General features: G+C 41.8%; 3 protein-coding genes across 3 annotated transcripts in view; 2 read left to right on the top strand and 1 right to left on the bottom strand.

Moving 5' to 3' along the window:
* Positions 1 to 276: 276 nt before the first annotated feature.
* LOC131982339 (type-2 angiotensin II receptor-like) lies at positions 277 to 2856 on the top strand. Its single transcript, XM_059346960.1, has 2 exons — positions 277 to 440; positions 1009 to 2856. The coding sequence occupies exon 2, from the start codon at positions 1075 to 1077 to the stop codon at positions 2335 to 2337; it is 1263 nt and encodes a 420-aa protein (XP_059202943.1). The 5' UTR covers positions 277 to 440; positions 1009 to 1074; the 3' UTR covers positions 2338 to 2856.
* A 5713-nt stretch (positions 2857 to 8569) lies between these two features.
* LOC131981946 (SH2 domain-containing protein 1A-like) lies at positions 8570 to 13142 on the top strand. Its single transcript, XM_059346484.1, has 3 exons — positions 8570 to 9074; positions 9856 to 9919; positions 12293 to 13142. The coding sequence occupies exons 1-3, from the start codon at positions 8938 to 8940 to the stop codon at positions 12560 to 12562; spliced, it is 471 nt and encodes a 156-aa protein (XP_059202467.1). The 5' UTR covers positions 8570 to 8937; the 3' UTR covers positions 12563 to 13142.
* Positions 13143 to 14019: 877 nt separating this feature from the next.
* Positions 14020 to 24390, bottom strand: part of tenm1 (teneurin transmembrane protein 1) — a 202630-nt gene continuing 192259 nt past the window's right edge. The window contains exons 33-38 of the mRNA XM_059345783.1: positions 23372 to 23514; positions 21480 to 21691; positions 20603 to 20904; positions 18399 to 19105; positions 17553 to 17695; positions 14020 to 15608 (exon numbers count right to left, since the gene is read on the bottom strand). Of these exons, the coding sequence (XP_059201766.1) occupies positions 14853 to 15608; positions 17553 to 17695; positions 18399 to 19105; positions 20603 to 20904; positions 21480 to 21691; positions 23372 to 23514 (2263 nt within the window). The 3' untranslated portion in view covers positions 14020 to 14852. The remainder of the gene's footprint in view (positions 15609 to 17552; positions 17696 to 18398; positions 19106 to 20602; positions 20905 to 21479; positions 21692 to 23371; positions 23515 to 24390) is intronic.

Raw genomic sequence — 24390 nt, forward strand, 5'->3', positions numbered from 1 at the left:
ACATCTTGACTTCATTTTCTCACTTTTGGCCTTTTCTGGTAGAGACTAAGGGAGGGAGGGGAAAAAAAGGGACGGATAGAATTCAAAAGAGAGAGAGAGCATGTTTCTCTTCTCTCTCTCTGAATGTTGGCCTGTGTCCAGGTACAGTCCAGCCCCTCTGTAATGATGAAGGTGTGACGTTTAAGCAACTTCCCTGTTGTGCAATCATCATGAGGCTCTTGGGGGCTATAAGACCCCCAACCTCATCTGGTTTCTCAGAGCCTCCAGTCTGTTTTCTCCACACACACACCAACACACAGAGGCATGATATGGTCCGGGGCACTCAGCTGTGCATATTTCTCTTAGAGGGGTCGAGGAGCAATTGTCAAGACATGGACTTTAGCCAAAAGAGGGAATGAAAACTGCTTGACTGCTCAGACTGGACGCTTTATCACTCACAGGTAACATGAATTCTTTAAAATGATAGAAATCTCACATTGAGTCTGGTTTAATTCGATAATATCTTTAATTCGATTTGATAATACATCTAGTTATGTCACTAATTTAGCTGTTTTAACGTAATAATCAGTTATTTTTCTTTTGGGAAAAACAGTTATTTGATTACGTAATTCCATGTTTATCACTGATTGCCTGCTTTAAATTCTATTTGTTGTTATTTCTGCTATTAATAATACATTTCCTCGGTGCACTGGACTGTAATAGGATCAGTTTCAGTGACTTTTAAGATTGCTGTAAAACTATTAAATTTAATAGTAAGTTGACACAGTTTTTCATAAATATTCCAATACAAAATAGATGTTTCTGAGGAACTCATTAAGCAGCCAGATTATTACAACCCCTTCATATGTATTTCATTGCTGCCCAACTTCGAGAATGGTGTAATGTATTTTTGCTGTGATTAGTTATCAAGTAGGACAGCTAATAAACACAGCAGCCAACTAAAGTGTATTACTGTGTCCATAAAAGGCAGCTGAATTTTGAATGCTCTCTGTTTTGTTTTATTCCTAGCCGACCTTGGAGAACTCAAAGGGGGGAAGTGAAATTGGGTGAGGCAAGCATACATCCATTTTCATAATGGCAATCCCAAATGACCGATTCATTTTCAACTCCACCTCCTCCCCCGACACAACGATAGAGGTCTTTCTCAACACCTCTATAGCCCAACTCAACTGCACAGACTGGCCACGTACCAACACGACCACAGTCATCCCCGCCATCTACAGCGTTATCTGCGTGCTTGGAGTCATAGGCAACACCCTGGCAGTGTGGGTGTTGGCTCATGGCAGCGCCTCAAGGAGAACTGTGGCTAACACTTTCATGCTGAACCTGTGTTTGTCTGACCTGCTGTTCCTACTGTCTCTCCCGCTGTGGGCTGTCTACTACTCCCAGGGCTACAGCTGGCCCTTTGGCCAGGTGGCTTGCAAAATCTGCGGGGCTCTGCACAACCTCAACCTCTACGCCTCCATCTTCTTCATCACGTGCATGAGCATAGACCGCTACCTGGCTATCGTGCGTCCGCTTCGCTCCCAGAGTTCACGGCACACCGAACGTGCCCAGCTCACATGCATCCTGGTGTGGGTGCTGGCATGTGCTTGCTCGGTCCCAACCTTGATTCTGAGGAAAACGTACTACCTGGAGCCCCTTGACGTGATGGCCTGTGTGATTCACTATCCTGATGATACCTGGTATCTGACCCTGATCTGGATGAAGATTGTTCTGGCCTTCCTGCTGCCGCTGTTTGTCATCTCTTGTTGTTACGGGGCTATTGGCCGCCATTTGTTGGCAGACTCAGGGTTGGCGAGAATGCAGAATCACTCACACCCCCCCAACATGCCCTCTCTTAAATCAACAGAGTCCAAGGAGGGCTGCAGTAAACCTGAGAGACCCCCGACACCCTGTGTGAGCCCCAGCTCCAGCGGGGGCAGACCCCTGGAGGGCAGGGGGCTGGAGCGGGTGTTGTGGACAGTAGCTGCTGTTGTCTTGGCCTTCTTCATCTGCTGGTTCCCCTTCCACTGCGTGACCTTCATGGACCTGCTGAGGAACATGGGCTGGTTGAACAGCTGCCGGGTGAACTGGGCCATTGAAAACCTCACGCCCCTGACCCTCTGCTTGGGCTTCTCCAACTCAGCTTTCAACCCCGTGCTCTACTGCTTCATCGGAAACCATTTCCGGGGTCGCCTCGGGACGCTCTGCAAGGGCATGTGTTCTCGTGTGAAGACCCGGGTGGAAGATCACAGCCAGAAGAGGGGCTCCTTCAGCACCAGGCTGAGCTCCTTCTCTCGAAAGCTCAGTGACCTGAAAGATCTGGCGGTTGTGGAGCCGTCTGGTCCTGCTTAACCAGGCTGCAGATGGGAGGCTTTCCCCTCCCTCCACTGGCTTCACACCCCAAAAAGTGATGCCAGCGTCAAGTGACTGCTGAACTCCAATTAGCATGGATGTGTGAGATGGAGCTGTTACTATAACTGACGGGGTAAAATCCCAGCAGAGCTCAATGTGGCTCAACAAAGACAGAAAATGTAATTTAACAAAAGATGAAGCTGAGAACAAAAATGGTTTAAATTGTTAAAGCTGGTTTACACCATGTACACTTTATATTCCATACCTTTATTGCAGATGTTAGACTATGTCTCCAGTCAGACTGAGTCACAAATGTGCTGACTTTAAACACGACTTGGCAAAATCAAAAAAAGACTTGCAGCTCGACCTCGACCTGAATACCAGAGACTTGTGACTTCACTTGGGCTTGAACCTTTTGACTTGAAAGTACTGGATACCTTTCATCAGGCTTAGCTTATCAAATTAAGCTTCTAGTTTTGCTAACTACTTCGATTCCACTGTTGAAATACATATTGTAGACTCCTAAATAAAGGCTCACCTCTAAAAAAAACCCCTAATCCACATCAGTTTAAGTATACACTATATCTTTATCTTTGCCGTCATGTAGCTTTCAGATTGGGAACTGAAGACGATATATATTTTCTTAGAAGCTACCAGACTCCATTGACAAAAACACAATTTTATGTTGCAGAACACTGGAGACGATGGTTTATTTCTGCCTTGATTTGTTAGTTGTTGTTTTTTTTGCTCTTTCTTAACCGTTTTAAATCCCCAAAGTCACACAATATAAAACTCCTGTGTTATGTAAAGTTAAATGACCATGTACAGTCTATGTTTGAGTCTGTAGGGTTTGCGGTGAGCATAAGTGCATAAAACGCATCAGTTGGCCATTGGAAAATGCTGTCTGATGACAATATAAGCGGATAAAGTAATTTAAATATAGCATGCACTTAATCTGCTTTTGATTTATTAGGTGATCCTTTTATAAGTGTTTAAAATCTGTTTAGCTGCTGTTGCTGTCCACAGCAGTACATTGCTTAGCTTCTGTGTCACTTACGTTTTCCCTGCCTGCTTCTTCAGTAGCTAATACACTGACTCTGTATATATCTGATTTAAAAAACAAAGCAGTATTTGATCAATTAAAAGCGAATTACATTGGCTGGTTGGTAATTAGCCACCATGGTCCACCACTGGGATTAACCAGTTTACTGCTGCTTTACTCCCATAATCACTCGTACAGTAGGACCCCAAAATAAGGTGGATATGCTATGAAAGTGCAATGCCAGCACGACTTTTTAATGATTAGGCTACTCATACTTATTCATGATTTTTGTAAATTTAATATACACAATGCTCATAAAGCTGGAATAAAATAGTTTTTTCTGTTAGCATGACTAGCAAATTAGTATTTACAAGTGTGTAGAGCCGCTGGACAGCTATGCTGGGAAAACCAACCGTGCTAACTGTGGTGCGGACTAACTGAAGGCAGCTAATGCTAATGTTAGTGCTAAATCGTTTCATAGTAAAGTACAACTGTTGCTTGAATCAAGTGACAAGAAACAAATACACAGTCGCCCATGAAGTTGGAATAACATTTTTTTTTACCTCTTTCTATGAAATGATTGTGACAATGTGATTTATTCTTGACGGATATGATCTTTTTCATCCCATAATATGGTGTTTTTTCTATAATTCTGGCCACATTATGCTCTAATATGTATCGATAGACTATAATTGACCCATTTTAAGCATTTCTAGGCATTTTAAAATTTGACCATTTTTGACAAAAATCGGCATGCTGTAGTATGACTTTTTTTTGAGGGCGTCATTTTTGGACATCCCATAATATCGTGTTTTTTCACTATTTTTGGACAAACTATACTACTACATGTATCAACAGAGTATAATTGGGGCATTTCTAACATTTTTAGGCATTTTAAAATTTGACCATTTTGGACAAAAATCGACATACTATAGTATGACTTTATTTTAGGGGGTCATTTTTGGACATAACATATATATCTTCTCAAAACTGTATTAATCAATCTCTTCCAAACATATCGCAATGAAAATGAAACCATAATTAACAGGATTGTGTCTGAACGCAAAAATTATGGGCAACCGTGTGTTCCTCTTGGTAAAATGGCATTACATTTGGTTCAAGAGCGCTTACTTGTTTAGGACTTGAAACTTAAAGTTTACGACTTCGGACTTGCCTGTCTTGACTTGGGGTTTGAGTGAAAAGACTTGACTTACTAGTGACTTGCAAAACAATGACATGTCCCCACCTCTGCTTTAATGCTGAAGGCTTTTTGAGCTAAAAAATATATTTTTTAAATGGCAGACAGGCACAGTTGTGGAGAATTTAGCAGCTACAGAGCCAGATGTTTCCTTCTGGAGTTGGAGACCAAAAACAGAACTGAAATAGAGTGAATATGGGAATTGAATTCATCAAGTGGTCAAAAAACACAACTCCAAATGATTGCTAGTGTTGCTCTCTACCTGCTAGTTGTATAAAAACGTAAATGCTATCAACAAACAACTAGCTATCAACTCAAAATGTACGTTTGTGTTAACACAATTTCTCAAGTGGCTAAAAAACTCAGATAAAATCAGTTATTATCAGGGTGTAGGGCGTCCGTTAAGCTCCTCTGCTACAATGTGCTAAGCTAGTAATATTTCAGGACTAGTTTAGCTTTTATGTTCTTCATCATGGTTGGATTTATCTCCTGCATCATTTATGTGGGACATTAAACTTGTTAACAAAGGTGTTGGATAGATTTTTCTTTTTTTTCCTTTTTTTTTTACAGCAAAGCAGGCATGAAAGAGTAAACATATCACATAGCTTCAGTTTAAGCTCTGTGTTTTAGTTTTAACTGATCATGTTTTCTCTAAAATTATACTATGGCATCGTAATATTTTACATATGGTAAAACAATTTTATATGCTAATTCTATTCTGACCAAATGTGTACATTAATGAGATAGAAATGTTTGTATATGTATAAGGATAATTATTAACCAGTCATATCAATGCTATTTTTACTGTCCTTTTTGGGACCAAGATATTGCTAAACATATACCTTTCTAATATTTCTATAAATAAAATGAAGATGACTGTGAATGAATATAAAATAAAGGTGACAATATTTTCCCCCCAAAAAGCCACGTCTTTGTTTCATTTGAAATACAGTCATGGAAAAAAAATATTAGACCATTGTTTTCTACAATTTCTTGTTCATTTTAATGCCTGGTACAACTAACAGTCCATTTGTTTGGACAATATAATGATAACAACAAAAATAACTGGTAAGAGTTTAATTTAAGAGCTGATATCTAGACATTTTCCATGGTTTTCTTGATAATAACCAAAATCATAATCAAGAAAATCATGGAAAATGTCTAGATATCAGCTCTTAAATTAAACTCTTATCAGCTATTTTTGTTGTTATCATTATATTTGTCCAAACAAATGTACCTTTAGTTGTTCCAGGCATTAAATGAACAAGAAAGCAAGGAGAAAACAAGGGTGGCCTAATCATTTTTTCCATGACTGTATATCTTTTTACCAAAATGGGATATAGTCAGATAATTTATGCCACACAAACCTCAATTTTGTGAAAGTGATTCCACTTATGATTTTAGCTTTCCTTTCCCCAGTCTCACCCTCCAACAGCTGCGACTCCAGAGTCTCCCCCCACCTGGGAATGAGAGTGGTGGGATTACTGTCGGCTTGGCAGATGCACATTCAGTCTCCCCTCTTCTCCTCCCCTCCTCCCTCCCTCCTTTCCTCCCAGAATGCCTCACATGGATTCCGTACATATCAAGGCCAGATATCATAATCTCATACTGATGTCCTTATGATGCATTCCAGTCCAGGCAGTTGAATTGGTCAAGGGAGCCGCCAGCTAATCAATGATGTATCTCTGTCTGCTATTTGTGTCCGGTTTAGATCCAGTGCATTCTGCATTGACCCTGACGTGCCTGTCAGTGAGCGGAGAGCTGAATGAGCGTGGTTTACTGTTGTTTGCACGCCGGATTATTCACATAAGAAGGTTGAGTGGATAATGAAAGATGTACTTTAGTTTGTGCATGAATGGTAAATACTTTTTTTTTTCTATTCTATACTCGATAGCCTGAATGTTTTTACAGATTTATATTCCATCCGAAAGGAAAGAGAAGGCATCCAATCTTTATTTAAGCCTACTTGCAGCACATCATCCCTCATTAATCTTGCACAGTTTGCCACTGGATGGTGCTAAAGTGCTGTCAAAGCAGAGAATAAGATGCCAGTGGCAGAAAGGGCCCCAAAGTCCCACCGCTCATGATCTTTCTGAGCCGAGGGAAAGATGGCTCTGACACAGACTGATGACTCATGTAGGATACAGTTATGAATATATAAAGACAGAAAAATCTTCAACAAATGCTGTTTTTAAAGAGAGCTACCAGCCACTGAATGGTAAACATGCAGCCGGCCTTATCTAAAGGGGTCCTTTGCGAGGAGCATCTGCTGGTCTGAAGGACTCTAAGTAGTCGTGACCAAGGTGTGAAGGAAGAGCATCAAATCCAAGAATAATATAACTCTCAGCATGATGAGCTCATAACAGCAGACGCTGTCCTATCAGCTCGGTGAAATGAGAACGGCTGCAAACATTCAATATTTTAATCACCACATCTTTAATTTGACACAACAGAACTTAATAGTGACAGGACAGATTGCAGGATGAGTTTGTCGCCGCTCCGCAGTATGTTCAGCGCAGCTTCGTTAGCTGGTGCCTCGCTGTTCTGCAGAGCAGGTGTGAGTGTCCTTGACACACGTCTTAAAGCAGACAGATCTGTGACATGTGACTGAGAACATGTGTTATACAGCGAGGATGTGTGATAAGAAAATGCAAGCTGAGAATAAACAGACAAACTTTTAGCTGGCCTGCCATAAGACATTTCCTTCTGATAGATCTTTTTTTATGAAGCAAACCAACATTTAACACTCTCAGTAGCCCTTAATGTGAATTCATCTTTAATTTTAAGCCATATTATTGTAAGCTTGATTCAAGAAATAAGAAACCTTACATGTATTTTCAATTTCTGCCAGATGTGGAAAGTAACTAAATACATTCACCCATATCTATTTGTTATTTCTCTGCATCTATGTGACAGTTATTTATTTTTTTGTTTAAGATTGTACATAAAATGTATTATAAGCCTAAAAAATACAATTAATTGGTAAAATTGAAAGTGGTTCTTAATCATTTTGGCTTATGACCTCTGACAAAAAACAGCAGAGGCTCTGTGGGGCTTCTTATCATGGGTTAGATGTCTATAAATTGTTATCAGTTTCACTTAAACATCAAAAACCATCCTCTAACCTCAGTTTAAAGACCACTGCCATATGAATAATCCACTTTAGCTCCCTTTACATTTGATAAAAAAAGACAATTTTACTAAACTGTGAAGACTGAAATAACTCAGCATCTCAGTGGCACCTTCTGATATCCAAGTCATTTCAACAGAGACAAATTGGATTAATGCCTGGATAACCTGCTGCTCTAACTCAATAATGTTGCAATTTGTGGTCAATAAAAACATCTTTCTATCTTTAAAAACAACCAAATAGATTCAATACATACAGACACGCACACAAGACCAATTAAACTAATATATATTTACTTTTGTACTCAGTTTAAAGACCAAAAGAGGTATTTCACAAGAAAATGAAGCTACCGAAAATAGTCAAATTTGTTAAAACAGTAAAATTCTGCTCACACACTGATCCTCAGTAATAATAATCTACACTGTAATAAGTTCATATGCAGCAGTATAGCAGTCACATGTAACATTTTACTGCAGAATGAGTATTTTTGATGTTCATACTTTGAGTCTATTTTGCAGATAATGTTCTACTTGTAATGTAGTATTTTAAATAAGTGTGTGTGTACTGACTGCAGGTGAAGGATCTGAAAACGTGTTCCACTGCCGATAAAAGTCTACATCACTATTCATGGAAACTGTGGTGGAAACAGACAGTGTAAGCAAACTTGTGTTAATAAGAAAACAAAGCGAGGCCTCTAGATAACTGAGGTGGAAACAGAACAAGTCATTGCATAAGCACAAAATCTATGTTTTCCTGTGTGAAAAAAGTGATATTGCTTTTTTTTAATCCCCCTCTTGTGCTTTCTATTGTTGTGGAAATATTCAGTTAGAATCTTTGATGTTATTTCCTGTCGAAAAATACAATCATTTCCTGAGAGAAAGCCAAACCCACATTTTAAGTACCTATGTATGCACATGTGTGTGTCTTCTAGAGAAAGAGGAAGGCTGAGCAACGAGCCATAAAGGTTAGAGGTTAGAGAGAGCTGCTATCAGTCCGGGTAAGAAGGTGGAAAATCAGAAAGCTGGCTTGCCAGAGCTCAGGCTCCCTAACGGACATTTGAACCAAATATCAAATGAGAGGCTGGACAGCTGCCTTACCTGTGCTCCCAGTCTAGAGGATACACAGAGAAGACCAAACGGCTTGCCTGCAGTGAAAAGTTGAAGGGGAGAGAGTGAGAGGGGAGCTGGCACTTGGGAGCAGAACAAAAAGCAGATCTGGAGAGGAGCCGTGATGGAGAACCTGCCCGTCTACCACGGACCCATCGGCAAGGAGGAGGGGGAGCGGAGACTGGCCCAGGACGGGAGGGACGGGTGCTACCTAGTCCGCAACAGTGACTCTGTGGCAGGCGTGTACTGCCTCTGTGTGCTGTGAGTCCAGACACATGACTAAATATTTCTGCTTTTTCACAGAGCCCTCAGTTATCTCGACACAATCTGTCTTCTTCTTCTGCCCTTTATAACAAGTTAAGAAAAAGGAGCCTTGCTGTTATTTTTAGTCATTTCTACCAGATGTTGATGTTGAAGTTAAAAGTTGTATTCCACCAAATATGCACTTGATATTTCACTGAATCTATAGCTACTTTTCAGTTATATCAACACATTATGCTATTTTCCACTACAGGTGGATCTCAAAATAGAATATCATAGAAAAGTTTATTTATGTCAGAAATTAACTTCAAAAAGTGGACACGATATAGATCTATTACACACAAAATGAAACATTTCATGTCTTCATTTATTCAATTTCTTCTAATTATAATGAATATGGCTTACATTTAATGAAGACCTAGTCTTGAACATGTAGTTTTTTAAGACCCGAGTCTTAAAAAAAGTTTTAAAAAGTATGTTTGATATGGAAATGTTGGCCTCTGAAAAGTATGTCCGTCTATATGACTCAATACTTGGTTGGGGCTGTTTGACTTCAACTACTGGAAATTGACTTTTCCATGATATTCTAATTTATCGAGATGCATCTGTATTATACACATTTAAGAAATTAAAAGCATAGAGGCATTAACTGAGCTGAAAGAGAAAATATGGTGAAAAGAATATGGTAATTATGATAATAATGGCACTATGGGGTACTTATTTCATTAAACTGTTAGATGAACCCTGGGTCAAATGTGTGTGTGTGTGTGTGTGTGTGCAGGTACAACGGATACGTCTACACATACAGACTCCACAAGGACGACGCAGGCTCATGGGCTGCTGAAGTGAGACATTTTATAATCATTTTATTTCCTCTGCTCTCATTCTGTTCAGACTCTTTCCGCACCCTCAAACTTTACGGGAGCAGCAAAACAGCTGCACATCCGCCCCGCTTTGGTTGCTGTTTATTAGTTCTAGAGGTTGTTTTGGTGCCAGCCTAATTCAGCAAGCTGTGAATTTGAGGCAAACATGGGTGTTTTTTTCAGGAGTGACAGCACAGAGAAATGGGTTCTTTTGCTTTAGAAACAGCACCATGTGAGATAGCCCCCCCACCACACACACTATTCCACCACAAATTTTAAGATGCCACAGCATCAGCATACACTCCAGAGATGGGAAACATAGAATTGCATTTGACAGCATTTCTGATGGGATATGTAATTGAGCAGTGAGGGTTGGCAAACACCCAGAGATGTGGATGTATAGAGACATCTGAAGGCTGTGTCTCTCACTGACAACTGAAGCTCCATGCTGTTGTAACTACATTTTACCCTCGCTCATTTTTACTGACAGCATCAAGGCAACAGATAGGAGGGAGAGGACTCGAATTAAATGAATCTCACTACAAGCTCAATAACAGTTTACATTATTCATGTGCAATATCAATCACTGTAATGAAATATTCTGGGGAACAGAGGTAACACTTGTGGCCGGAGACAGAAACATCCAAAGTGATTTGCTGTGGAAAGTGCTCTTCTAATGTTTGATTGAACGATTTCAAAAATGCATTCATAAGAACAAGATTTTCACTGTTTCCTGCAGCATTGATTGATTGTACAGAATGAAAACAAATAACACTCTTTCTAAAAGTCCTTACTTGACAAAAATATAATACTCTGAAAGGGTTAACCCTCGTGCCTCACTTTTAATGATGTCTGTGTTAAGAACCTGATATAAAGTTATATGTTCATGTTTAACCAACATCAGTCCTGATCATAACTATCAAATATTCATGATTTTTAAGAATGTTAACCCTTTAAACACCAGTTTGTTTACATAATGCCACTGTTTCAATGTCATATAGCTATAACAACAACAACAACAACGTATGTTTTAATATTATTTTACAATTTTACAGAGTAATTTTTCCTACAAAGTTCTTACCTACACGACAAAATATTAATTTATTTTCAGAAATTTTACCCTTTTAATGCCAGTTTGTTTCCATAATGCTATAGTTTATAACTAATATTTTCAGTACACTACACTTTTTTCCCCCAGTTTTGGATATGTCAGTGCTTTGCATCAAACACATAATACAGCAGTGATAATTCCAGTGGAAACCAGGAAAATATCATGTATTTTCCCCATAGGGCAAAAAAGAGAAAATTAATAAATCTGGTGGAAATTAGTAAAAACTGAATATATACTAGAATATATATAAAATGCATGATTTTATGCTGTAATGGGATCAAAATTGCTGTTTTAATGGGGATGTTTTTGTCCTTAAGGGTCTGGCTGGCCGTATTTTGAGGACATGGTTTATTATAAGACTTATAATAGGAACGAACGTTAAACTTCCCAAATAAAAAAAAAACCCCAACAACCTCAAAATTGATGCCATATGCATTAACACAGCAAAAAAAAATCAAAACAATTAGAGGCCATGAAGTGGGGGTCACAGGTTGAAGTCCTTACTTGACAACATCGTATACTTTGAAAGGTTTCATGTAGTTTGGAGATGTTAAACTGGCAGCTGAGGGCAAAGTGGAACATTTATGATGGTTGAAATTCACTGACGGCAGATGAAAACTGTCACATGAAACCTTTGTTGCAACGGACGACAAATTCTAAACAACTTTTATTTATTTTTTTTATTTCTAAAAATGATCTTTGTGTTCCTTCCGTTTTATTTAGTCACAAGTAAAGCTGTTGATATACTATTGGGACATTTACAGCAGCATCTTAGAAGTCACACATAAATCCGAAAATAAATGCTTTTTGTTGACTAACAAAATATTAAAAAAGCCCAGGGGAGTGAATGCTTGCAGAGGCAACTGCAACCAAAACTTTCTTAATTTAGCTTCTAAAACCCCTCGAGTACAGTTTCCATCCTTCCACAGCAGTTTTTTACTGCAATTACAGATTGAATTTCTTTAGCATCGCCTTATTTATTGATACATTTTATTGCCTTAAATGCAAGCTCAGTGTGGATCACTGGACCAGATATATGAAAACATAATTGACATGATTCCCCGCCTGCCGTGCACTCGTGTTTCTGCCTCCACTTTTATCTGGCGTCTGTATAAGGTGAGTCTCTGAGAGCTCATTTCAAGGCGGTCCCCCGTCCTGTCCTCTTCATTTCCCCGTGGGGTTTGATGTGGAGATGGAGACGGAGATGCTGAATCCTCCCCTGCCTTTTCTCTCTTGTGTTTCAGACCACTCCTGGTGTGCAGAAACGATATTTCCGGCAAATCAGGAACTTGATAGCAGCTTTCCAGAAGCCTGGACAAGGCATTGCCATGCCTCTGCTCTACCCTGTCACAGCTCAGAGACGGGCACAAACACACACGGAGGCACAGGCGCCCAGTAATAGCCTGTCACCGACACACAGTGGCCCCGACGCTTACCTCCAGCAGCGGCCGCCTCATGCTGCTCAGGGACACAAAAACAGGAACAAGAAAGAGGTGCGCCAAGCTTTTGGTTAGGGGAAAACCCGGAAGCTCACTGACCTAATTAGAAACCAAAACATCCAAAAAGACTTTGCATGATGCTTTCTGTTGCATTTTGCATGCTGTGTGTGAAGTAAATGTCATTTTTTTCCCAATTAACCAGCTCTTGTTTGTTAAATAAAGTCATTTATGTTCTCGCTGTGACTCACATCTCACTATCTTTTTCTTTTTTTTTTTCCCCCTGCAGCACCGAAAGTGCCTCATAACTTTCGGGGGTGTGATGTAAAATATTCAAGTGCTGCAACATTAATATCCATCACTGCATATATAAGTTGACAACAAATATTGTGCTGTGTTTTCTTAATCCAATTCTGTTATTTGGATGGCAAAGAAAATAAATGATATTGGTTGAAATAAACTCTTTTAAATGAGGTCATGCATACACACCCGAGCCTCCGACTGACACATAATGTGGAACAAAAATTCAATTTGACATATTGAAGTAGTGATTTCCGAGGAGAGAATGCTGACTGATGGAGAGGGGGGGCAAATCTGTCATTCATCTGATTGACATTACTGGCTTCTTGTGAAAAAAACGGAAAAGAGGGAGAGAGAGGAAGAGAGAGAGAGAGCGAGCATCCATTCAGCCAAGACAATTCTTCAGTGCAGCGGTCTCCTAGCAACCGGACCCTCCATCTTTTCACCGTGGAGATGAGGTTGGACAGTATCTAGTGGAGCATATGGTTTTGAAAGGAAGGTGCATCGCAGCCGATCAGCAGAGTGCTAGTCAGGAACGTATATCACCTGCTTGCAGTCAGAACATATGCATTGTGCGGCTCTGTCATCCGCAGCCCAGGAGAGAAACACAAACAATTAATGGTGGGCAGATGGTGGAGTGACGGTGGGAGGGAGGAGAGTGGGGGATAGGCAGACGGACGGGGAGGTGGATTAGTGGTAGCTAGATTAAAAAAACAAAACAAACTTCTCTACTTTCTTTTTAACTTTCTTTTTTGGTGTTGGTGGTGGTGGGGAGGGGGGGCTTGGAAGTGGTTCACATGTAGTCTGATTGGCATTTCCTAATGAGAAGAGACAAGCTGTAGAGAACAGCACAGCCAACTCCAGGTCCTGCCCCTTCTGCACTCACCACCCACTCGCTGAGCCTCAGCTGTCACATTTCTTTTTCCCTTCCTCTGTGCTTTTTTTTCTCCCTCTCTTTTTCCTCCTTCTTCTTCTTCTACTTCTTCTTCTTCTGACAGACGCAGGTTTCTCATGCATATCTCGGTTTGAGCCATAATGATGGGTGATAATGACAGCACAGATTTGAAAGTTACAAACTCCCAGAAACAAGAACAAAGAGCGCACAACAAATGTGTGGAGGGAAGGCGCCGAGACAGAAGACGACAGAGAGAGAGAGAGAGAGACAGAGAGAGAGAGACAGAGAGAGAGAGAAATAATAAGCAACAATGCCGACTAAATCCCAGGGAGCAATCTGGTAATTCACACATAATAACTTTAATCAGCATTGTAGCCCAATAAAGTCAGATTTTTCAGCGAGAATATTTACTATAGCCATGTATAATTCTTTGCAAAAATGTAACTGTTTTTCTATTGATTAACAATACTGACACTTACTTATGAACAACAGAATTTCCAGTTGAGCACTTTTTTCAGTGTGAAAGCACTGGCTATGTACATTCTTGATTTTAAGTATACACACTCATACAAACTACTGTTGGAGCACACCAGAGGCGGAAAACCAGGAGAGGTTTCCTTCTCTAAAGGGGAGTGTCAGAGTTGACAAGGCCTCTCTTACACAATATGTAAACGATAGTATATCCGAGGTAAACCATGTAGGAACTCAAATGGCAACCGGAGAGCTCTTGATTTTGAGTCATGAAGAGGATTATTCACTGGCAATCCTAAAGTCTTCATCTCTACAGTTCAGTGGATTTAAACAGAGTCCAAAATGATGAACAGTGTTGAAACAGCAAATGACAGACAGTCAGTCCATCAGTCAGTCAGTGAGTGAGTCAGTGAGTCAGTCTGTCAGTCCCAGGCCAGTCAGGATACAAAAAGCAAAGCCACAGCCAAACCACACTGCTTGTGCCACTGTTAGAAATCGGAGAACTGGACGATAATAATAAAATACCATCATTTTGTCACAATTAAAGGCATTTGGAAATCATTTTTCCCCCAATCTCTCTTCTTGTTCTTCTTTGTCGTCGTCTTCTTTTTTTTTCATACAGTATAGAAACAGTAGAACAAATCAGAGTAGAGTAGAAACAGGCAGTCTTTGGTGGGGTGGGGGGCTGCTCACGTGTCTCTGTTACCTGCCCCCCACCTCGCTTAGTGTCATAAAGTGGATGTTGGAGGGGCAGTCGGACAGCTCCGGCTGCTGCTCTATAGGCAGGGAGTAGTAGCCGTCGTAACCCTGAACCAGTCCTCCGGTCAGCAGCTGCTGCTTCTCTGCCTCGCTCCACGCCCTGCTCCCCACATCCCCTAAATCCAGCCTCTTCCTCTCCTTCTCCCACGCCCCCTCCACTGCCCTCTTCTTCGCCTCCTCCTTCACCCGCGACTTCTCCTCCTCCTCGCTCCCGCCGTAACGCACGCACAGGCACAGCGCCCCCTGCTGCAGAGTGATATCAGCGAATCGTCGAGTCCTGCCGTTCACCGTGGCGCTCATCTGAGACACGCTCACGTTCACCCCGCTCTCCAGGACGCGGCCGCCGACTCCCAACCCCAGGGCCAGGTCCTCCTCGATCGGCCGGGACTGCAGGAAGTGATGGGTGTCGCAGCCGTGCACGGTGAAGCTCAGACCGCTCAGGTGGACGGCGCCGTTCAACACGGCTGCCACGCGACGGCTGTCCTCGCTGGCCACGCCGATGACCTCGGCGCTGACGCGGCCGTGGGAGACGGCGAATCGGATGCTGGGCCCGAGAAGAGAGGGTCGGGAGCCGAAGGGAGGGGGACGTGTCGGCCTGTGGCAGGTGGAGCCCACGGGTTCTGAGACCAGAGGTAACCTCTCCAGAGAGATGAAGCTCCTCAGCTGTCTCCGCAGCTCACACTGGATCCCCAAAACCACCTGGGAGACAGAGGTTTGAATGAGACAATGTACAGTCTGTGAAAGCACATTTACAGTATCTTTGAACAGACATTTTGTAATAACAGGAAAAGCACATTGATGTTGACTCTTTTCCATTTATGTATTATATAATAAGCTACTGGACACATGCACAATCAGTCTTTTTCACAGAAGACAGCTTAACATTTCTCAGTAGATACATAAAAAAGACTGCTGAATTCCATTTAGCTGTTTAAGGTTCAGGGTCCTGGTATTGTGCATGCTGTCATATTGTCATGGCAGCCAAGCTTGAATTATCATGAATTCATGTAAGACTTAATGCATGAAAGACCACGGATTCCATTAATTCCTCTAGTACCTCACAAACTGCCAGCAATGTAATGTACAAGAATAATTAATTAATTACAACAATAAATGAATTAATTAATAGCATGTCATGCATAAGTTAATGCAAGAACAATTCAAGAACAATTTTCTTCATATGCAATCTGCAGAGACAGGCCAAAAAACTGAGCATGAATCCATGATTAACTCAGCATTATTTTTTTTATGACTTTACATATTTGTGACCCTTCAAATTAAGTGTTGATCTGGTCCATCTTTAATGCTGATAAATCATATGGCTGTGGGTTTATTATTCTTATATATTCTTCACAGTTGTAATGTGATGAAATTATCAGACTGTGTTGTTAAATTAAACTCATTCAAGAAATGAATAACTAAAATTAGAGCAAATAAGTAAAACAAAATAAAGTAAAATAACTAAATTAAAGTTTGGGTAGGCAGATTTCTGGAGAAGGTAAAAAAACAAACATAGTTTTAAAATCCAGCCGTCTTCTTGCAGCTCTCCTGTCTGTTCTTAGCTCCTCTACAGCAAACTGTGTGAGCACTCGTCATTGCTTGTCAACTTTGACATCACAGACTGTGGTCAGACTGTGGAGGCTCTAGCTGGGTACATAAACAGGAACTTGAATTAGCCGCAGCATTGAGCCTTTGGCTATTTTAAGCAGCTTGGCCACATTTTTCTCTGAAACGCTTCACCAGTATTTAAGTTATTCATTGTCAGACTCGTCTAAACATTTAGGGGCGTCCCGGTGGCTCACACCGGTAGAGCGCTAACCATGTATGCCGTGTGCTGCGGCGGAGCCGGGTTCGAATCTGGCCTGAGCTCCCTTTGCCGCATGTCTTCCCCTCTATCACCCCCTTTCTATCTCTCACTATCAATAAAGCGAAAAAATAACCTTTAAAAAAAAAAACATGAACATTTATTTTAAGACTGTGATAGATAAGGTGGCAACCGATAACCATGTCAACCAAATCTTCACATTCACTGAAACCGGTAAGATTTCCATTTTGTTCTCTTTGTCGGCTCCTATGGTGATAAGGGGTAATTGCAGGTGTGTTTCTGATCCTCACTTTCACTTGTTTTTGGAGTTTCATTGTCTGTAGTCATCACTCTTTTCTTTGTTTGTTCGTCCATAACTGTTTACTCGCAACACCATCGGTCTGTGTTGCTGCTTTAGATGAGAAATGGACACTAACTGTTGCTCTGGTTGTAATTTTTTCCTGGGAAGGTCGCCAAACACATTCGTAATGCTGAAGATGCTGGGGCTTTCATCAGTGCATCATAGGCTCAATCACTGTGGTTGTTGCCTCTTTCGCCGACAGATAGTGACCGGACATTTATTTAAATAAAAATCTTCCTTTTAGCACTTATACTGACATCGGAAAACATTCATATCATTAATTTGGGGTTAATTTAGGCCATATTGTCCCCCAAAAATATATAAATGTTGTACAGAAAGAAAAAAAGAGGGCTAAAAATACTAAAACATGTTTTTAAATAAATTTGGCATATACCAGGGACAACCGGAAACGTTAGGACAGGGACAAACAGTAAGAATCATTTGGAAGCCTTGCTACTGCAGGAGACTGAGAGCTCACCTTGCTGGAGTCCCAGTCCTGTGTCTTCGTCTGGGTCTTCATCAGTTCATATGTTTGTTCCATTCTGCCCACTTCAGGCTTCGGGAAGCCTGGGACAACATTATGAAGCTGGAAACCAAATAGCTGCAGCCAGCTCCCAATGTCTGGACACACACACAAAAAAGAAAGAGAGAAAATTGCACAGAGGGAGAAAGTTAGAAATATAATGTGTATACTGTGAAGCAAACAAAAAGTCATAAGGCCAAGAAAACAACACCTCATACAGGAAATCACACTATATATGAGCATAATACGTGGCAGAGATGGCTCGGATGGTGTTTCCCTGACAAACAGATTCTGTAATAAACAATCCGGCTGCAGGAAAACGTGACAGGCCAAATGAATGTTCCATTAACCAGAAGGACATACGCCCCCCTCGACATCCTAGATTCATTCTCCTGCTCTCCTATTCCATCTCTTTCCCTCGCTTGAGTTTCTATTTGGTCTCTCGGGGAAACAGTATGTTCTTGACAGACAAAGGGAACAAAACATAACAGCCTGTGTTAAAAAAACAAGTTGATCAGAGGCATGCCTGTCCTTTCTGTTGCCAGTACACTCTGACTGTCACATCATTTCTTTGCAGCTCATGCAGCTCACCTGTGGTTAGCTGTGTGCCCTGTTCACTCACTCTTTATGGCAGATGTTCTCTGTGTAGGCGTGTGTGTGTGCGTGGGAGTAGGTGCTGCTGAGTGAAATACCTGCCTGTATGTGTGTGAAAGCTATGATGTGGCAGCTCATGTGAGCCACCGGTTCAGTGTTTGAGCTGGAGTGTGAATGAGTTTGTGTGTGTATATGTGTGAAGCTCACCTGTGGTAAACTCTGTCACCTCCTCCACTCGGCCAACTGGGCAGTTGTTTTTGAAGGCGTACACGTTAAAAGGCTTGGGCTCTTTGCTCAGCTCGCCCCACAGTTCGTGATTGGGCGACGTCCATCTACCGGCTAGCGTGTCGTAATCCCGCCTGCCCAGATGGACCAGCCGTGTGAGAGGATCGTACAAGCCTCCGTGGAAGCCGATGACAAGCTGGAAGTCGGGGTTGGTGTCCTGGTAGACCTCTCCGTAAGGTGTGTAGAGGATCTCTTTGACCAGTCGGCCCTTGCTAGAGAAAACCGCCCTCGGAGTCCCCACGCTGTCGCAGGCGACATAGTACTCCTCCCCGCTGCTCAGCTCCATGGCGATGAGATGGCCCTGCAGGTCGTAGTACAACGACGTGATCAGGTTGCTGCTGTGGTTGTACAAGTGGCTGACCCTGGTGGGGTGTGACAGATCAGCATAAAAGAACTGCAGCTGCTCGCCCTGGCTGCTCTTGGTGGCCACGCGCCGACCCAGCCCGTCGTAGCGGTACCACACGGTGCGCTCAGTCACTCGGTTGAAGACGCGGGTCAGCAGGCCGTTGGAGTTGTAGTCGAACAGGTCGTTGGCTCGCTGGCGGAGGAAGCCGTCGTCGTCCACGCTGTACTGTAACTCGCCGAGGTGAGTGATGCGGTCTCTCTGGTCGTATCGGAGAGGCGTCAGCCTGGAATTAAACCCAACAGGTATGTACATTAAAGGGGAACTCCCTCTGAATTAAGAAAAGTTCAGATAAAATTTATGCACATGAGCTGCTTTCTGTCAAAGCCACAAACCAGAGACGTAAGTCTCAAACTTACTGCCACTAATTCAATTCATCTTTTGACATTTTATCAGCCAATTTATCCAACCCATTAATTTTTCTCCACAAAAACAATTTAAGTTCATTAATTTTCCAACAAACTATGTGCCATGTAGCCTGGCTAACGCCAGACTATATCACAAATGAGCTTAGTCTGGACACCAGCAATTCATTTCTCCGTAGAGGAGGTGTGGTTTACGATCCTGGTTTACGATCCTTCCCCCTCATGTCATTCAGCCACACATCCACTGATTTTATGGCCAACAGACGAGCTGCTGCGAGTCTCTGGGCGGCTCCGCTGTCCCCCGGCTCGTATCGAGATCACCGGCGTTACAGCAGTGAGCGGTAGCGGGGCTAGTTGGTAGATTAGGCTTTGGCCAAATCCTGTTGGAAGCAAGGCTAAAACATCCTTTTTGGTGGTGAAACAGTGTAAATCAAACGTTGTTCTTCTTTTAAAACCAACTTTCACTCTAAACTATTTAAAACGCCATCTACAGCTAGATCCAAAGAGAATTTCGCATCTGCTGCAGCCATGTTGAATCCGTAAAAGAAAACTACAAAACTACAAGCTTCCATCTGTCGAGTAGTACGCATCATGGTCTTGCCGTCCCTCCCCGTTCTGTGATTGGATCCCTAAAACAGGGCTAAGAAACGGCCATAGATTCCAGACTGGCTGCAGGTTCGTAATGAAATCGAGCGTGCAAGGCAGTATGGGTATACCCAGGCTAGTGCCAGTGTGTGATGCTGCACAAAACAACACAAAAAAAAAATAAAACAAAACAACCCAGAGAAGTGCCCTGTCACTAAAATGAGAATACCTGCTCCACCTTAAATGAGCCTGGGCTGAAGTTGTTGTTGTTAATTTAGGGACTAACCCTTCAGTTTAATCAGCTGGTTGCAGCAAGACACAGGAACTTATTTTGGGCCTGAAAAGCCAAAACTATACACAAATTGCACAGGTATGTTCACAACTATAAGGTTACTGCTAATGCTCTCTCAATAACCACTTAATAACAGGAATTATTAAAAAAAAACCTTATGCATCGATTCAAGATATTAACTTGTCTAAGACCCTAGGAATAACGTATGAATTTTGAGAAAGATGCTTCTGTCAGAATGCTTACATGCTGATGTTTATTAGGTTTAATATTAACCATGTTCACCATCTTAGTGTAGCATTTTAGTATGCTAATAATTGCTCATTAGCACTAAACACAAGCTGAGACTGATGTTTTTTTGTTTTTTGGAATCCCTTAAATCAGTAGAAATCCTCCTCTGGCCACAATTGAAGGTGACATATTATGCTAATTTTCATGTTCATACTTGTACTATGAACTTATATTATTATTATAAAAGTCTTACCTAGCACTGGTCCCGTGGCTGAGCAGGTTAATGTTCCCGTTGAGGTCGTAGCTGTAGCGCCACTGAGGCCGCTCATTAACAGAGGCACTTTGCAGCTGGCTGTCTGCATCATACTCGAAGGTGTAGCGTGTCACGTTGTTGTCCACGCCCACTCTGATGTCACAGGTGATTGTTCGCCCTGCCGAGTCGTACTGGATGGTCATCCAGTAGGCGATGGATTTAAGGATCTCATACTGGACCTCGACCACCTGGCCGTAGGAGTTGAACACCTTGGTGTGCTTCATTAGATGGGTGGTGATCACCTAGACAACCACAAATGAAATGTGTTACCCATGAACTAAACACAGCTGAAGTGCTTTATAAAGCATTTCATGTGATGTTTTAAAGCAGCCAAGCTGCAAATACAACGTATTATCACTTTACAAAGGTGTTGGCAAACAGTTGCCAATTTGCATTTACAAGAGACATGGAGTAACTTTGGTATTAATCCAGCTCTTTAGCTGCTAATTGCTCCATTATGCTTACCATTTAATGGCTAACTTTATCTGCCATTTAGTACTGGCTGGATAAGGTTTAGCGGGTTTATCAGTATGGGGTTTATTGTGGTTGATGAGAGCCATGAGAGTGAACCAAAACAATAAAATGTTGGGCCATAAAACCAAACAATGAGCTGAGAGCTAAATTACTTGGTGGAGCTGAGGAGAACTACATAATTGGGTGAAAACTCTCAGTGGGTTTGTCAATATGAGCGACTGCTTTTACAACACACAGTCATTCGATCAATTGTTAAAAATATTAAAAGCATAAATATAAGCAAAATTACTACAGATATCCTAATTCATGTGTGTTATACTTGAGTTGACAGTGCTCTGCCTACCTGGTTGAGATCATAAAAGATGACGCTGAACTTCCCAAACTGCTCCACACGTCCTGATACGTCCACATAGCGGTACAGATCAATGGGAAGTGGGGTCTCATTGATGACTGCCTGCATGCTGGTCACTCTGAAGTTGTTGTAGCTGTAGTCAAACCTGGCGTTGACCAAGCCTTCCTCGCTAAAGCGGAAGATCTGCCGACTTGTCAGGGGACCTACACAGATAATCAGAGTTGTTTCCTGTGTGATGTTTAAGTTCAGACGTGCACATTAGCATGTGTGTGAACTATACACACACGGCCATCACAGCTGGCCATCATGCTAGCCGTATAAGCCTGCCTAATTAATTCAAATCAAGGACTAATTCAACATCATTAACACAGACACACGCAGTGCAATCCATTCAATCTTAACTATCCCCACACCTCTATGGCATTTCCAGTGGTGACCTTTAATATGGAGAGATAATGAAATCTAAAGACAATAGCCATGATGGGCCAATGTGCTCCTTAATGTCAGAACATCAACTTTAACAACACCATTCATCACCTCTGCTGCTAGCTACTGCAGCTCATCCTCCATTTGGAAAAAGGCCTGCTAATGAAACACCATTACTATAGTGCTATTCGAGATGACTCTGATTGCAGTTAAAATGACTAAGTGTCTAGCTTTGGAGACTGTGGAGAGCTGGATCAGCATTACATCTTCTATTTTTATTTTCTGTGGAATGTTGATTCTAAACCTGCGCTAATGGGGAAATGGCAGAAGCACTGAGAGTGAGGTGGAGGCATTTCTGCAGCCCAAGGGAACTCGCAGTCTGTTCGTCTCGCTTCTATAGCTGTCACTACCCCAAGCTGTCATCTTTCCTTCTCCTTTTCTCTCTCGCCTACCTCTCTATATCCCTGCCTCTACTTTTTCTTTCTTTCTTTGGTCCATACTCTTCCTTGTCTCCTCTCAAGGGACAATTACCACTATCTCTCCTCTCTCCAAGGCTCCGTTTGTTCTGCTGAAATGAGATCAGTTAAAGGAAGGTGAGAGTCTATTCACAGTGAGGGCAAAGCGATAAACACACACACATACACACACGGAGCTGCGCCTCGCAGATTTGTGACACCTGATCGTGGCGAGCCAATCACAAAGCCACGTGAAGTGAACCAGCAGCAGAGATGAGAGCGACTCTGGAAAGACTCTGTGACTTGAGGGGACTGGTGAACTGTATAAAGGTATCTGAACATATTTGCTGCCACAGCCAAAGAGGCCCACTGATGGTCATGCCGCCTTTCGAACTAATTTTCCGAGTCAGAAGTGAAACAATTGTAACATTATTAGGGCTAGAATTGATGGCCTCGGGTGAGTTTTATTATTTCCTGTTCCAGTGCTAACATGAACAAATATTCACACGCAGACTTGCAACACAAATGTAGTATATCCACACTTAGGCAACCACATATGAGCTTATATTCATACACTGGCTTGTTGACTTTGATCAGACAGCCTGGTTGCGGAGGTGGGGAAGAGAGAGCGCGGCTCAGAGCCCAGGGGGTGGTCTCGTATTTACAGCTGTGGTAGACCACAGTCTCTTCCACTCGAACATGCTCGGCCCTATTCACACTTCTAACTGTGTCTGCCTTAGTCTCACATGAAATAGCACCCAGGCTGACTCAAAGCCAGACTACAGAGTTTGAAACAAATCTGGCTCAAGATGCATGATAATGCAGTCTTGTCACAGTAAAGATGCTCTGAGTTGCGCTCCTAAGACGTTTTTATGCTCAGATAGATCCTCTTAAATTACCCATTTAAAGATGACTCATTGCACATTGTAAATATTTTAAACCCGTGGCCGTCGGTTTCCTATAGCAGTGCAGCCTGTGCCGTGTGGGAATGTGTATACGTACCTGTCTGTCTGTAGCGTATGGAGCTTATGAAGCCATTATGGGTGAGATGAATGGTCTTGACAGTGCCAGAGGCCTCGTCGTAAGTGAAGGTCACCAGGGTGGAGTCATAAACTACCTCAGAGAGCCGCGCTGCTGGTGTATACCTTGAAAAAAAAAAAAGTAAAATGAAGATAGGAATATTTGTAGAATAGACAATAAATCACTAAGTTATGCCAGAAGTGTGGAACAAAACTGTATTTCCTTTTAAAGAAAATGTGGAGTAATACATTTGAACTTTAATATAAGTAAACATGCTATATACTTCATGAATAATACAAAGACCCCGAGGCCATTAAGGAACAAGTTGCATCATCCTTCAACATTTCATCAAAATCGTACCAGCTGCTGTGGCAGTTATGCCCTTTGAAATCTTTAAAATGTGGCCGTTTATTATAGTGTCCTCATCGAGCCAATGAGTATTAAAAATGTTAAATGCCAGAACACTGCCCGAATCAGTCCTCCAACTTTCATCAAAATCAGATCAGTGGTGTCTGACATAGTATGATGATAAAAAATGTGACCTTTAATCAGTCTCCCCATTAGTCCAATCAGAGTAATTTGTAAGGACAGCTGGGTGTGTGGCACGTTTCCTGTCAGCTAGACTTAGGGCTGTAATAGGGCTTTCACATTTCGAGATTAGCCTTTAATTATAGCACCTTCATCAAGCCAATCAGTGTTGTTTTTATAAGACTGACTACAGAGCCAAGATGCCAAAGGCCTGCAATTTTTAGCTAAATCAAACCAGTAATGTCACCTCCTCCACACTGCATCTTCTCATCAAATTAACTGATAAAACCACACGGCAAACTTCTGCGTCTGAAAAGTAAAGCAAATGCACTAATGCCTTATCTTGCATCCTTTTTAATGGCCAGCAGTGGGCGACTTCTCTGGTTGCAAAAAAAACCAACTGATTTTATAGAAAGATATGAGAAAATTATCCTACTTCTCACTCGTTTTATTACCTCAGTAAACATTTTTCA

The sequence above is a fragment of the Centropristis striata genome, chromosome 12, assembly GCF_030273125.1.
Source record: "Centropristis striata isolate RG_2023a ecotype Rhode Island chromosome 12, C.striata_1.0, whole genome shotgun sequence".
Taxonomy (NCBI): domain Eukaryota; kingdom Metazoa; phylum Chordata; class Actinopteri; order Perciformes; family Serranidae; genus Centropristis; species Centropristis striata.